At 48.6% G+C, this 16526-nt stretch overlaps 1 protein-coding gene across 2 annotated transcripts in view; it reads right to left on the reverse strand.

Moving 5' to 3' along the window:
* The window catches only part of LOC119461754 (endoribonuclease ZC3H12A-like), a 107373-nt gene extending 91352 nt beyond the window's left edge, over positions 1 to 16021 (reverse strand). For both annotated transcript variants that reach the window (XR_007468280.1, XM_037723129.2), the window contains exon 1: positions 15602 to 16021. Coding sequence is in view for 1 of the 2 variants with exons in the window: in XM_037723129.2 (XP_037579057.1) it covers positions 15602 to 15841 (240 nt within the window). In the remaining variant the exon portion in view is untranslated. The remainder of the gene's footprint in view (positions 1 to 15601) is intronic.
* Positions 16022 to 16526: the final 505 nt, after the last annotated feature.

Genomic DNA, 16526 nt, shown 5'->3' on the forward strand with positions numbered 1-16526 from the left:
GCCGCTGCCCGCGCTCTCGCCGCCTCTGGGTCCGCTTGCCGGCGTCGCCGTGCTGCTGCACTGATCACAAGGCAATGTACGGGGGATTCACGGTTACCCGAATGATCCCCCGGTGCTTCGCCCACTCATCATCATTCCCTTCGTGGATATGAGGTGATTTTTTGCATTTCGCCTTATTACATAATTAGTCTTCATTAATTAATCAACCTGTCAAATATTGTAATTAGATCAGAAGTGTCAATGAGAAAATAGTAGAGCAACACGAAGAACTCCCGATACAGTTTTCTGTTGCTCAATATGTGCTACATAAAAGTTTTTCTGATCGTGAAAGAAGCCCGGCGAATACCCACAAAGTGCCTCGAGCGGCCAGTCGCGTGGCCCTTGTCGCGTGGCTGCAGCGTGTCAGCTGTATTCATTTCTGCATGTCGCAAGGCTTGCCCGACAGTTGACTAAACTTCCGAACTGTCCCCAACCCTCTTTCTCTCCGGTGCGAGAAAGAGGGTGCTGCAGTCACTCGACTTACCTCACAGGTGACAAAAGTCGGTGCCGGAGAATGAGGCTCATCGCATAAATCTGCGACTGAAAGGTGTTTCTCCCGCTGCTCGCGCTATAGCAAGGCGCAGAGGTTGAAGCCTGTGGGATTGCCGCGGCGTAGTATTGTAGCACCATCTAACATGCGTTCGGCATATGATGGCTGTTGACTGAGACACCTGGGTGCACACTTTGTCTATCTTTCCTTGTTTGTTTGTTTTTTCGCGTGATTATACACACGACACACAAAAAGCTTCTGACAAGTGGCTTCACGAACAAGCGCAAACACCAATAATTTGATACCACAGGCAATCTTTGGCGTTACACCACGTGTCTCAGAGGCACATATGACACATAATAGGCTTCACTACCTGCAATACGTGAAAGTACAAACTTGCATTAATAAGGGAATGTGTCGCACCGACACCACCTCTTGCGCTTTGTATTCTACCAATCAGAACACGTGCATCGCCTTTTGCCGGTTTCCAATCACCACGTGGGACTAGCATATTCGCCTCGTGGAAATGCCTGCGCAAGCATTTTTTGCATACAAAAAAATATATATAAAAAGTTTGGAAGCTAGGCGGCAAAACGTAACTTAGAGTGTGTGTCAATTCTGACCAGCATTGAAGCCTCTGACTGACTGCTAAAGAAGACACCTTCGAGCCCAAATATTAGAACGCCCTTGGAACGTGTTTTTCCGATCACTTGAGGTGTTGACAAAAAAGTACAAGAAAAACAAATACTATCGACATATTTCAACATTTGGCGAGTGCAAACATTGTAATGCTCACTCATTTACGGGCGTGAGATGGAGCTTTAGTGAGTGACGAAGGGTGTGAGTGGACGTGATTATATATTGTTACACTGCTCTGCACAACATTGAGGAAGAGGAGCATGAGCTTGGGGCTAAAGAAGACTACGCTTCAGTGAGTGGCCTGCTGGGGACTTGCCCATGTCAATCGTGTACAAAGTGTAAATACATTTCCCGTCTTGCTTATTCCCCTCCGCAATAATATCAACGGAAGCGGGTGACGTCAGCACGAACTAAAGTCAGTGCGTTTCAGTAGATGTGAGTATATAGTGACTGTCGGTGAGTGTGAGTGTGTCTGTGAGTGGGTGCATGCCGGAAAGTCTGAATGGCAGTAACTATACGGATGCGTGTGAGTGTCGGTGAGTATGGGCTAGAAACGCGAGTGAGTGCCGACGAGTGAGAGGGCTCATCAATACGAGTGGGCACTAAGCCTCCAAAAATAGAAAAATATCATGAGCCATTCCACTCAGGTGGATAACCAGCGAAGCTGTTTAGCACACGACACAGAGGTGACACATAATGGGGAGGCCGCGCATAGTCAGGACTCCCGAGGAGCAAAGCGCCTATTCTCGTGTCTGTTCCTGCCGGAACAGACACGAGGGGAGCGCGCACTACACCCGGCCTCCCCATTTCGACGAAAGAAGTGAAATTCAAGATGGAGAACGGCAACTTGTCTTATGTACACGTACGACGGTGCCACCACCCCGGGAGTGCGGCAGGAAACTAGGCACGCAAGCGGCTGGAACGCCGACAAAGAGCGATCGTAGACATGGCCGACGCGGGTCGGTCCTTTGGGCTATAAGATCCGATCGTAGCATCTGGTGTTGGGCATCTTTGGGCCCCAGGTGTGACAAAGGTAGTTAAAGGTAGCGTTACAGGTCCCGGACCCGGAGCCCACCACGCGGAGTCCAAAGGGGTATGTGCCATTGCGTCTGGAACCTTTCTGCACTATCATCAGGATCGGCCCACATTTTCGCACACGCACGCGAAAAATGCACGGAAGTCTAGCCCTAAACAGCTTGGCTGTAAAATATTGGTGAGTGAGTACCAGTGAGCGTGCGCTTATTCTGCCCACAGATACGTGCCACGTACCTAACCAAAGCACAGCGTGGTGTCTTTCGTTAAGCGCGTGGGAAAGCGTGACTACACGTCTTCTGGTTCTCAGGGTGAACTTCCCGCCGAGCTTCCAGCCTGGCCTCCATTTCGTTTCGACAGCCTGTGTGGTTCCTGACTTCGATGCGGTCCTCGCCAAGTTGTCTATTTAGCCGTCTACGACGAGTAGCTGGAAGACAACCCTTTGTGCAGACAATCTTACCCACGCGTACTCCGCGGTTTCCAGATCCAAGCATGCTCGAGCGCTGCAGGCAACTACATTCCGCACAGCGCGTACAGACAGACGAGCGGCCTTGTTCTGCACCGCAGTAAAGATCCCGCCAGGCGTTGCGCAAGCAAGCATGGCCCGATGCGCACGACGCGGAAGCATCGCGTTCCTCGTGTGTGTACACGGCCGACGCGTGTATCTCGCCGATCTCGCGCCAGGGTCTCGGCGAGGCCAAGGTTGGCCGTTGCAGGGCATCCGGGACCAAGCGAGGCTGGCCCGCAAGCACTGACGTACACGTCTGGCGTGCACTGCACTCTACTACGTGTGGCGTCGAGAAGGTGTGCACAGTACATCCGCAATCACGATTACACGCGGGCCGAACAAGTAATGACCTGCCCGCCAGGCGACCCTCGCCACTAAAGGTGCTAAAGGAACGTTTCTTAACGCGACTAGCATTCTTTGGGGAACTTCACCGAGTCAGTCCGTCCGTCCGTTTGAGCGCGCCTAACCGTTCTCCCGCTAACTTGTGTGAATGGGTATAGTCCGTGGTCAAATGGGTACATCGGGTTGCTGTGGTGAGGGAACCCGGATCGAAACCAACCGTCGGTCCAAGTTGGGGCCCTGGATATGCAACACGGGGTATGCGCCGCTCTTCGATGAACCTCTTTGACGCTAAATTGGGTCACGTGTGAGCATCTTTGGGCCCCAGGTGTGACAAAGGTAGTTAAAGGTAGTTAAAGGGAGAGCCGTCAGCACTCGAGGAGGGAAATGACTGTTGACGTTTTTGCGATTAGCATTACTCGTCATCACATTCATACGATGTGCCCCGGGTCTACGAGCTTCTGCTCGGCTGTGCTCAAGAGCACATACATTGGCCAAACCGGCCGGTGCCACAAGCAGCAGCCGGAGCTCAAAGAGGAAGACGACTCCGTCCGGCTGCAGACACGCCTCATACACATGATGCGTTTCGGCGGTAGCAATACCGTATTCGTCAGGACTTGTCTTCGTCAGATCTCCTGAAGAATACAAATCCCCTTGTCGAAACGTTGGCTCCCATGTCATTCCTTGATTCAACCACTGTCGATCGCTTCAAGGCACCATCTTGTATCTCTCTGTCTAGTTTAGATTATTATACTGAAGCCTTTGACACAGTATGCCATCGTCTCCTTCTTCTGAAATTAAGCAGACTTAACATTGACCCCTACTTACTTACGTGGATTGAATGCTTTCTCGACAAACGAACTCAATTCGTATCTGCTAACAATTCCGTTTCACCAACCTGTTTTGTAACTTCTGGTGTGCCCCAAGGCTCAGTCCTTGGGCCTCTTTTATTTCTTATTTAAATTAACGATTTGCCGGAGAAATTGACGTCTAACATTCGTCTTTATGCTGATGACTATGTTATTTATCGTGAAATAACTAACCCAGATGATTCATTTTTACTTCAATCTGACGTTAACACCATTTCTTCGTGGTGTAACCAGTGGTTAATGAAATTAAACGTAAAAATATGTAAAATGATGAAATTTTCTGGTGGTAGTGCTGTTTCTACATCCTCATACAAAATTAACAACACTATTCTGTCCTCTGTCACTTCGTATAAATATTTAGGTGTTCACATTACTAACAACCTGTCGTGGCAAACTCACATTGAATACGTGACAAACTCCGCCAATCGAACACTATGTTTTTTACGTCGCAATTTTTCTCGCGCGCCCTCTTCCCTCAAACTTACATTATATAAAACGCTAGTAAGATCTAAACTAGAGTATGCTTCATCAATTTGGGATCCATCTACAGCACAGCTAACATACTTACTTGAAGCCATTCAGAACCACTCTGCACGTTTCATTGTATGCAATTATTCGCGCAGTGCCAGTGTATCTGCCATCAAAAGTAGCCTTCATCTGCCAGACCTATCATGAAGAAGGAAACTCGCCCGGTTATCACTCTTTCATAAAATGTACTAACTAACCCAGAAATAAAAAATAACCTTTGTATATCACCCCCTTATATTTCATCGCGAATCGACCACAACGTCAAGGTACAAGTACCAACTTGCCGCACAAACATTTTCTTCAATTACTTCCTGCCCAAGACAGCTAGCATCCGAATGTAACCACCTCCCCGCCTCGGTCGCCAGCAGTCCGGTTCATTCATCCTTTCAGACTGCTGTATCTAACGTTGTATAATGATTCACCACTCCTCTCTGTAACGCCATCAGGCATTGAGAGTATGTTAAATAAATAAATAAATAAATAAATAAATAAATAAATAAATAAATAAATAAATAAATAAATAAATAAATAAATAAATAAATAAATAAATAAATAAATAAATAAATACTTATAGGGTTCCACGGTTACGATGTTTATTTCTGACGAAATTCAGTATATGTATCCCGGTGTTTCTTTTTTCGAAAATTCTGTATTTATCGGCGTTTATTATTATTTTTCGTCTTTCAAGTTATGCGAAATTCAGAGCTTATTTTTTTATGAATGGTCACACATTATAAACATTACAGCTATAAAAATTATAACGTTATAACATTGCAGCTTGTTGTAGTAGATACAGGAATATTTAACAAGGTTTGTGTCAATGATGGATGGCAGCACACTTCTTTCTATTAATAACTCTAAGCATAGACAATGCCATTTTTACATTGGCGCTATAGAAACTGGTAAAGCTAGTATAGTGTGAGCGCGCACCGGGATAATGCTGGCCATTGCGTTGCGTGCAGCCTCCAGAATAAAAGGCGGTTCAACAATGTAGCTTTGACAGTTTTGAAAATCATCCATGAGTTGCGGCATGTCGTCCCTGCCAAGAAGCACCAGCCTCAAAATGTGCTCATGATAGGCACGAAGGAACTCGGCAGCTAAGTCCGGACATTCGAACTAAAAATTTGAACACTCAACTATATAAGATTCGCTCGTATACTTCATTTGGTCGATAAGATTCCTTTCGACAGCCTGCGACAACATTTTAGTTAACAGCGGCGTAGTACTCGTGCAGGTCTGCGACCGTCCTGGTGCAGTCGTGATCGTCTACAAGACTCGAACGAACATCAGCAGTGAAGCTCATCTCTGCTGGATCGCGCCGCTGGCAGCGTAACGAAAAAAAAAAATCGGTGTTTTTCGAATAAAACCGAAGCGTCGAAAAATCTACCGGTCAATATTTTCCGGCTTTTCTCAGTTTTAAACCGAGAACACGGAACCCAATAATTATACTGCAGCAATCGTAAATGTTGTCGGTGGCCATAAACTACAAACAAACCCCGGCAATTCCCTGCCGATCTGAACTCGTTGACTGCGTACTCCCTCGATTCACCCTTGTTGTGCGCATACCTTAACTTTCAGCGTGACAACCTAACTTTTATTTTAGAGCGTAGATATTAGGCCCCCGTTCCTGCGATGAGCACAACGGGGGATGAAAGACGCGAGGAGGAAAGCGGAGGAGGAGAGTAGGGCGAAAGCGTGAGAGGAAAAGCGAGATGCCGCGCAAGACCAGCTCTGCTGCGAGGATGGCTTCGAGATGGCGCCAGAGTAGCGCGCGTCGTCTGATCACCGATGACGCCATCGATACCATATATGGAAACAAAGCGCTGCATGAGCGGCGGTCTGTCTGCGGCGGCTGCTATGAATCGCGCCCACGCGTCACCCACGCGCTGCCTCTCGCCATCTCCCGATTATAGCGAGGCAGTCGCGCCACACTTCGCTCCGTTTGCAACGTGCTGCACAAGGGAGATTGTCCGCGCCAGCCAATATATCGCGAAATGAAAACACAAAGAGCTGCGCTCAAATTTGGCATTAGCGAGTATCGTAATCGTCGGTGATTTTTTTTTCTCATCTCCGTCGCTCGTTACATTGAGCTGAGTCTGCTTTCAAACTAGGCTTAGCACAAACCAAATGGGACGCTTGGACATATATGCACAACTTAGAAATGTATTGTACTGATACAGGATATCGCTCGGAGCATATGAAATGTGCATACGAATTCAGCAGATTGTGAGCTTTAAAATCACTTTAAGCGAAATTTACTTTGCCCGCCATATATACTTAATGTTTTTTTTTTCTTTTTTCGGGCCAAGAATCAGTCCGACAGCAGTTTCCGAGAGTTTATGCACAAGCAAGAAAGACATTGATTTATTTACTGTCGTATAGAAGGCAGAACGCTATTACAAATCCCTACCAATGGCCCCAGACAACCACGTTTGAGAGGCTGTATTACACAGACAGCGAAGGGAACGAAGCAGATGCGCTGAACTCTGCCTACGCGTTCTCTTGTGCGTCTGAGGAACAGATTTGGCACTGGTTTCCCTACAAACTGCACAGTGTATACAGACAGGCGAGTCTGTACATTGTACAGTGTCAGGCAAATTTACCGAGCGACCAGGGAAAACGACGCCGGGAAAGACCAGACCAGCGCGCCTGCGTCCTCGACTTCGTTGGTCCAGGGGCATGGCACGATCGACGCCAGCGCGCCGTGCCCCGAACAATGATGCACTGGAAGCACGGGAGGCCCCGTAGAAAGGGGACCGCGAAAAGCAGAAGGGAGGGCGCATCATTGCCGACCGGCTCGGTTCGTGCCGCGGCATATGCACGCGCGCACCATCAGCCCGTCCGTCGGCCCGAGGGGGCGTAGTCGACGCGCGAAGCGAGCGGGCAGAAGAAGAGGTGCGGCCACCACCGCCGGCCAACGGCCCCCACGCGGACAACGATGCCGGCTTGAGTAAGCTAAGCCTAGGGCACGACGCTGCGGTGGCCGCCGGGCCATCGGACGATGCTCCAGCCAGCCGCGATGACGACAACAATGAGATGCGGATGAGTTGGCTGGCAATGCCATCGCGAAGGGCTGGCGGAATCGGTAGCAGACGACGCGCGAGCCCGCCAGACGGCAATGGAAAAGAAACGACGAACAGTCGGCGGCAGTGCACACACAGGAGACCTTTGCAAACGACACAATAGGAAACGACGGTGCGGACGCCGGTGGGAAGACACTGCAGACTAAACAATGCAACCGGCAGTGCAAAACAGCTACGCGAGAGGCAGCAGCGGAGTATCCGGTGACGCGGGGAGGCTACGGCGACGTCGAAGGCAGACGGCAGCAAATGGTGCTTGAAAACGAAAACCGGTCACTGGCCTGCACAAGATTCCATCAAGGTGACTTCGGTTGCGGTCTTTTCCGAGCACCATTGTCTGGAAGCTTCAAAGCTCCAGTCCTTTAATCGCGCTACCATAAACCCTCCAAGCTTCAAAGCGTTGAACAAACGAGAAAACAACGAAACACTTTGCAGCTCTCGACAAGCTTTCGCCCTCACGTGGCACCGGTTGATTTGTAGCAGCCTTGCCTTAAAAAATCAAGGCCAGAGCGTTCTCTGAGGCGCCTACAGTACTTCCACAGTACTTTGTGCCGCTCCGTCCATCAAACAAATTATAGACATTTTGGTATATAGCTGGTGCGCAAGAACTTACTACCGTCTCTTGCGGGAGGCCACTGAAACTAAGCGAAAACTCCCTTACTATTATTAGTTATTAGAGAGTAAAGTCCAAAATAATTATAAAAAAAGCTTTATTCGGGTTTGGTAAAGTGCGACACCTTCTGTCTTTCTAAAAAAAATACACAATGAACAAGGACAGGCATGAGCCAGCTTCTGCCTCGGCACTGCCGTTGCCTACAGGTGCACTCCTACAGCGAGGTCTGGCACGCTGTACAAGCCACGCTGCGAATAGCTTTCTACAAGCTAGTACTACCTTTACTGCCCACCAAAATTCATTTTTACTGCTTACGGAGACAATGAATACACATTATACAAAATACGTTACACGGAAGACGGTGATAACCCGATTAGCAGGCAGCACAAAAAAAAAAAAAAAGGGTCTGACAAATAAAAAGAGTGCACCCAAGTTGACGCTAAACAAGACAAGGTCGACGTGCACGGTGGTTGAAACGATTCGCCTATTTTAACTGTTGATTACACTTCTACATGGTGTCTCTTTCTCATCTTGATTATTCGCTCGTTACATGTGTTATTCGTATCGTATTTCACGCGCAATTACATCGACCTTGTTTTCTTTAGCGTCGACACTTGGTTGACATGCGTATTCTTTTTTTTTTTTTTTTTGTCAGCGTTTGAAACTTTGGAATGCGCCGCTCACCTCGGTCTTCTTGTTGCTCTTTCACGCTACGTCGACGCATAGCGCCTATCAGCGCCGAGTGTTTACCGGCTTCTTAAAGAACGCACGCCCAAGGCCCGGCCGACGCACTCGCGTGGCCGGCGGCTCTCCCTGCTTCTCCGACCCATCTCATGTCCGTCCCAAACGCGGGCACTTCGCGCCATATGGCGGTGGGCACGGCAGTTAACGGGGCCGTCAGGCACCTTTTTTTTTTTTTTGAACATAATAAGAAAACGTTGCCGATCCATAGACGAGGCTCCTACGAACGTATGAGCCAAATATTACTGCACTGCATGCAGCACGGAATTTACAATCTCGTGTCAAAAACAGCGGAAAATCGCTTGCTCTCTCTCTATACGCAATGTCGTCAGCAGACCTACTTCGCGAGCAGGCAAGCAGGGCCAACAGATATTGGCGGGTTTCGTGATCCCGAGAGCGTTGCTGATTCTGAATTAAAATAAATTAAAAATACAAACGTCTGTCATCTCAAAAAGGATTCAAAATAACAGTTGATTACCGTATCGGGCTTCTGTGCGAGAGGTCATATATATATATATATATATATATATATATATATACCTCCCTCATAACGCGAATGGATAAGGTGCTAAAGAGCCATAAGGGCTTACGATGGTCGGAGAAATTATGATAAGGTTAATAAGCACCGATAAGAGTTGATAAGGGTCGGATCAAGTCCAATAAGGTTGATAAGGACCGATAAGAGTTAATAATGGTCGGATCATGCCCGATAATGTTGATAAGGACAGATAAGGATTGATAAGAATCGGATCGATTGCGCTAAGGGTGATGCCGACCGATAAGTGTTGATAAGGCGCAGATCGAGTCATATAAGGTTGATAAGACCGATAAGCTAGGGTTTCTTCTTCTTCTTCTTTCTGGGGTTTTACGTGCCAAAACCAGTTCTGATTATGAGGCACGCCGTAGTGGAGGGCTCCGGGTTAATTTTGACCACCTGGGGTTCTTTAACGTGCGCTACAACGCAAGCACACGGGCGTTTTTGCATTTCGCCTCCATCGAAATGCGGCCGCCGCGGCCGGGATTCGATCGCGCGACCTCGTGCTCAGCAGCGCAACGCCTTAGCTGACTGAGCCACCCCGGCGGGTAATAAGCTAGGGTTTATAATAAGGCTCGGATCTAGTCCGATAAGGTTGATAACCACCGATAATGGTTGATAAGGGTTTGTACTGGTCGGACCAAGTTTCATAACATTGATAATGACACCGGGCTGCGTGGAGATGAGCAAGTGGCACAATGCTTACGCATACTTACCCAACTCCCGGAGGAGTTTCTGCGGGAATCTTTTTTTGTGAGTGTTTGCTGCTGGCACGTGCGTTGGCTAATTATACATTCACAATCGCCAATGGACCACTAACTGAATACGCACATTATAGTGGAAAAACTACAGCCACACTCTAAACCCTGTAGCAGGACAGATCGTGCATTACATGCATTCCTGCGCCGGACGGGGTAAAACTCGGGGCTGTGGTGTGGGTGACTACAGACACTGCATTTCTTCACGCCTTGTCTTCTTCATCGACGCCCATCCAAGTCCCTTTTCTCTCGCCTTCCTTGCCCACCGATCGCAATTCATCCCTATTTTTTACTGGCAAAATGCATTACCAAATATCACCAAGACAGAACACCGTCAGGTCAGGTAAAAGCATCGGTATAGTATAACAGGTACCTTTTATACTAACGATTCTCTAATACAACGCACATCCTGTCCAAATATCATGGCGTCACGAAGAGCTAGCACGGGAACTTCGAGCACACCGTGACTTCGAGTAACGCAGTTTGCTTCTGCGTCTTTCCGGGCGTACCAAGGCGCCACTCACGACAGGATACACGTTTTTGGGATTCCTGAAGTATCATTTGCCAATCCAGCATCACATAGTCCCTTTAAGCCCCCTGCAGAGTTTTCAATAAGATGGAAAATTGGGCGAGTTGGTGAAGCTTTTCATGGCAGCTATACATGCGCTGGAGACGCAGACATAGGGAACAGAAGGGGACACAATACGGCGCTGAATAACAATTTAAGTTTAATGGAAGAAATCGACCAATATACGTATAACACGTATCACACGACCCCCCCCCCCCCCCCCCCGGCATACGCAGATACACTATTAAAAACAGCTTTCATATCACAGAAGGCGCATGTTTCGACGGTGACACACATGTCACGGCCGATTAACCAGCGTAACAAACAAATTACTACGGCACGAGGCAACTCAGTGGCTTAAACCCAGATCCAACGATCTCGCAGCGAGATGGATGGCTGGCTAGCACACAGTGAGCCTTTACTCCTAATGTGATAAGCCTCCATTAATCAACGTGATAGCTTTTCCCGGTGTCTGAACAGCACAATAGTGCTTTCAAAAAGCGGATGACACCCGCAGTTGCGACAATGCATAGAAAGGTGCGAATGCACAAAACCCTTCACAGAACTACGGTAGAATGTTCAGGCATCTTCCAGTCAGGCCGATGTAATGTACGCCGCAGGGAAACGGAATCGAATAAACAACATTTTGTGTGCAAGGAACACACTGCATACTATGTTTCATTCGAAGTTTTACCGATAATTCACGAGTGTGTCGAGCAAAGTAAAAATTGGGTGCATACGAATATTCGAAAGTTCGAATACGCATCGAACAGCACAGACTATTCGATTCGAGAATTCCCTATTCGGAAATGTCGACTATTCGCTTTCGTTCAATGGAGTCTACATGGATAAAGATCGATGCAAGTGATGATCGACTGTTTCCAGCGGCTCTGCTGCATATATATACTGAAGAGCAGCACAATAGTTGCGAAGGTGAACCATATCTGGAGCGAACGCATCAAGTAGACAACCTCTGTTCAATAACGATTGTCTTCCTTTTAGCCTATGAATTTTAGTCGCGATAGGTGCGCGGTACAATTTATTATTTAGCCAGTCTCACCGTGTTTATTTTCATTTAAAACGACGTACGGTAATGTACCTTACCACTCAGCTCCTTTAACGAACACGACATTCTTTGTGCATGCAGTGAAGTGCGTTCATTTATTTCGCTGCTTTCTTTCGCATGGCGCGCGAGATATACGATCACACTTCAGATTTTTTTTTTCCTTTACAAGATCCTCATTTGGCAGGATGTCATTTGTGAACGGCATTATATGCGTCAGATAATATAACTAAGCAATCTAACTAACTAACTATATATATATATATATATATATATATATATATATATATATATATGTATATATAAAATATAACTAACTAAAAATATAACTAACTCATGAAACAGACTTGACGTAACTTTATACTTTTAGTTCCATTTAGAAATAAGAAAATATTCGATATCGGAAAGGCATTTCTCTCGAATATTCGTATTCGATTCGATATGGAAATATCGCTATTCAAACACACTTAGTAAAAAAAAAATTCATCGCAGCACGGTTTCCAAACCCAACAAGGACCGTTATGTGAGTCGGTGCATTTTCACTCCTTTTCGACAGAGCCTATCATGCCCTGTCGCTCGTTTTCATAACCAATATCGCGCCATCCGATCACGACCGAGCCACTGAAGTACTCCGACATGGGGCATGTGACAACAAGAATGAAAATATGAGACAACAATAATACAGAACAAAGACGTTTGTCAAGCACCGCCTGCGCTGCAACCTTCGGGCCGCAGACGCACCAGCTGTAAAACGCGTGAATGCTTGCTGCTGCCTCAAAAAAGAAAGAAACTACAAACAGCATATCAAACCGCGCTTGCAAAATGCGTCATCAAAATGAGAGATCGCGCTGTCAGTTCGCCGCAGCCAGACAACAGCGGGGGAAGCCCCCGTTCACGTGACATCGCTTTAGTCGTCTCGTCTCAAGGTCCGGCACTTATCAAATACCACGCGTGCATGCCACCCAGTCCATGAGTGTATGAACGCGTCATATGCGACTGATACAGTCTGTAGCTGGCTAAACTGTGTCTGCATTCATTTGGCGGGCTAATAATTGCTGAAGAAAACCCCCTCTTTCTCTCTCGCTCTTTTAAATCTCGCACCGAAACTTTGCGAAGGTATACGTCACTGCGACGTCACAGATGTCAACGGTTTCTCGAATTGGGGCCATTTCGGCACAGGAAACGTTCTTGAACCTCGCCTTTACAACGGTATATGTACTCCTCTACCGATAAACAACTGACGATACCTGACAGACGGCACCAAAATCTATGATGCTACAGTGAGCTGGTGCGGGAACTTCGAAACGACAATGCCACCCATTGTTCTTTCTTCTTTTTATTATTTTCTGGGTTACCACGCACTCGCTAATGTTACAAGTGGTGCGTTTTTCTACTGAATAAACGCAGTTTACTAATACAAATTAACATTCTTCCTCATTAAAAGGCGCCTTAATATGCCAGGGCAGGGCGACTGATGAAGTCTGTTTTTGACACGCCATTTCTAAAAGATCGCATTAAAGCACAGTTGTCGCTCAAATGCACATGCACACCTATACTAGAGCCTTCCAAGTCTTGCTTGATTTGCCGGATCACAAACAATGGGCACAGGAGGTGTGCCAACTTCGAAGACGAGCTAATTCGCACGTAAGCTATATTTTAAGAAGCTAGGGCGTCGTCTATCTTTTCATGTGCGGTCGGTACACCTTGGAGCCAAACGCGTTCGGTGTTTCCCCGTCCTTGATGGGAAAGTCATGGCAACCCTACTTTTGTAGCACCGTGGTGACGTAGTCGTATAGTCACTTATAGCATAGGTGTTAACCTAAGAATGCACTGGGAAATAAAACGCTGCCCAATTCAATGAGGAAGTATCAATGCGCCAACCGATTACTCCCGCTCATTTCCATGACGTCACGACGGAGACGAACAACTTTCAAATATCGGCGGCTCTTGGGAACTACACATGCCTTGGTGCACGGAGGCGTAGCGGTTACAGGAATGTATATCTTACACTAAATCTTAGGTTGTCACCGATTCACCGAATCCAGTCAATCAACATTCCCTAGAGCGTTCGGCCTTGATTCCTCGTGCGCCACTATTCCTCGTGCCCCCCCCCCCCCCCCCAAAAAAAAAAAAAAAGACAAAGTGTTCGATCTCACGTTTTTCTCTATCACTGGCGTGACAATCGCTAGCTAATTTCTACTTTTCGCTTTACTTTTTCATTTGTCCACTAAAAAAAGAAAAACGAAAAGAAAAGATCGATAAAGTGCAAAAGATCAAAATTAGCCTTCCCCGCGGATCTTTATGATGCCGTCTATTTATGAGCGGCCGGAACGCCTTGAACTAAACGTGTTCGATGTTTCCTCGTCCTTGAACGAAAAAAAGTGGGAAAGCCGCGCCAACCCCATCATATCAACGCACGGTTTCTGTCTTGCCTAATGCCTCACTCGATTTTCTACGGGTTTCTAATGTTGCAGTGTGGCCTCAATAACATCAGTCCACCACACGAGCAGTCAAGTGGCGGCGGTCGACCGAGCAATCAGTCGGCGCTGCGATGACCGCTTGACCGACCCGCCAGGTCGCGCGCCAACGCACTACTCGTCCGAAACTTTTATCGGCAGCAGCCGGGAATTCCGCGCGCGCCGACGCCAAAGGCCGAAGGAAACGTGTGCAAACGTCGTTATGTGGCAGTTGTCCTTTTCTGATCCTAAGGGTTCCGGTTCTTGACGATATACGCTGACCAGGCGCGAATGAAGAACACAAGGGCTAGACCGACACACAACTTGCAGACGGGTTTCAGGAACTCATCAAAACACAGACGTCGCCAGGCACACATGTAGAGCAGGAAAACGAATAGAACTCGGCAGGAGAAACCATTTGTCAGTGCAAAACGAAACCTGGCACCATGCACAGTATACCCGTTATCGTAAAATACGCCTGTCATATTGTGCAATACGCCAACCGGCGACACAAAAACAGTACACGCATGTGACATTCACGTATTGCTAAAGCGCGCTTTGAATTACTGCTGCTTTCGCCACATGTCTTTATTTATGCATCGCTTCTCTTCATACTATTCACATCAGAACGTCTGCTAGTAGTTCCCGCTCACTCCTTTAGCTGACCCGACAGACAGGTGCAAATGCTCGTTAGTTGCGACAACGGATGTGTCGTTCGGATAGCCGCCAAGACATCGAAACACGGCAGCTACCGCGAAGTCCGCGTACACACAACCGGCCTCTTATGCCCGAGGCCATTCGAGTGGGAGAAAAGAAAGGTAATAAAATGACCCGCGCGACCAAACAAACAACCGGCTCGCGCAGCGACCGCTGAGACCGGCTACCGCGCAGAAACTGCCCCGTTTCCGTTTTCCTCGACGGAAACCGCAATAATTGAAACTGTTCAGTGGGCGACGCGTACACGACGTTGGTGCCGCGGGCACCCGATGACCCATCAGCGCGCGTTCCAGCAGCCGAAACCACTTAGCACAATGCGGACGGTACACTAACGAAATGCAAAAAAACAAACACGCACGCACGCAAGAAAGAAGACGAACAGCTTCGCGAGAGGTGTTTCACCGCTTCAGCCCACCTGTTTCTCCGACTGGCAAAACCACCATTCGGCCGGCGCTGTGACGGGTTTTAGCGGTACACCAGCGTATACGAGCGCTTATTATTTTTCTTCGATAAATTATCTCGACAGAGCCGTCGGTTGTACACCGCTCGGATTTCGCAAGGGCGGTCGTTCGAGGCGCGTAGTGCGGTAGGCGGGCCGGTGTTGACGTCCGGCTCGGGCCGCTCACCTTGGAAGCCTTGAGCGCCGATGGCTTGCTGGCCGTATCCGCCCAGAGCTTGAGCCGCACGCTGCGACCGGCGACCGGCGGGTATCCCGTGGCGAGGCCCGGGTCGGGCGCGCTGTACACCGCATCGTCCACGCTCACGATCTCGGGCCGCACGTTGAAAAGGGTCCGGATGCGATCGAGGCAGCAGTGCAGCGCGTCCATGTCGCGCACACGCAGAACCACGTCGGCGCTGCATTCCATGGCGACGGCGGTGCGCGACGACGCATCCGTCGCGGCTATACACCGCCACACCGCTCGGCTGCTGGCTTTCACGCGCACGCACCACTTCACCAGGGCCGAGCCGTCGGCGACGACGACGACGGGCAGCTCGCTGCCTGCCACCGGACCTTCATCGCTGTGACGCCATGTTGGCGAGGGGAAAAGGCGTGGAGCGGAGTGCGTGGCGCGCGAACACGTAAGGCGCGCCCGCTGCGCCTGCCGGAGGAGAACGCGCGTGCCGACGCGCCGCGACGCCGCGCAGTGGCGCTGCATTCGCTCTCTCGACGAAGGAGTTGCAAGAGGCCGCGATTGCCGATGCTGCAGGCAGGAAAACACAGCGGCTCTCAAGTAAATGCCGATGCCGATGAATGGTGGAGCTCGAAACACCCGAGTAACCTTGAAAGAGGAAGAGATTTCGAAAGGAACTACTGTAGAACTATGCAGAAGGTGAAAGTTTGACAATGGAAGCCGAGAAACGCACTTCAGCCCCAAATGGACGAGTCGAGCACGGAGACTTGAGAAGCTTCAGTGAGCCAAGGTGATATTAATTAAGACTGCGATGAACAGGTACGTAAATGAGAGAGTAGGAAGGGGGAGAGTTATTGATCATCGTGGTAGGATGTCCCATCGGGGTATAGCCCGATTGGACACCCTACAGCCCGGGTGA

Source organism: Dermacentor silvarum, chromosome 8 (assembly GCF_013339745.2).
Source record: "Dermacentor silvarum isolate Dsil-2018 chromosome 8, BIME_Dsil_1.4, whole genome shotgun sequence".
Taxonomy (NCBI): domain Eukaryota; kingdom Metazoa; phylum Arthropoda; class Arachnida; order Ixodida; family Ixodidae; genus Dermacentor; species Dermacentor silvarum.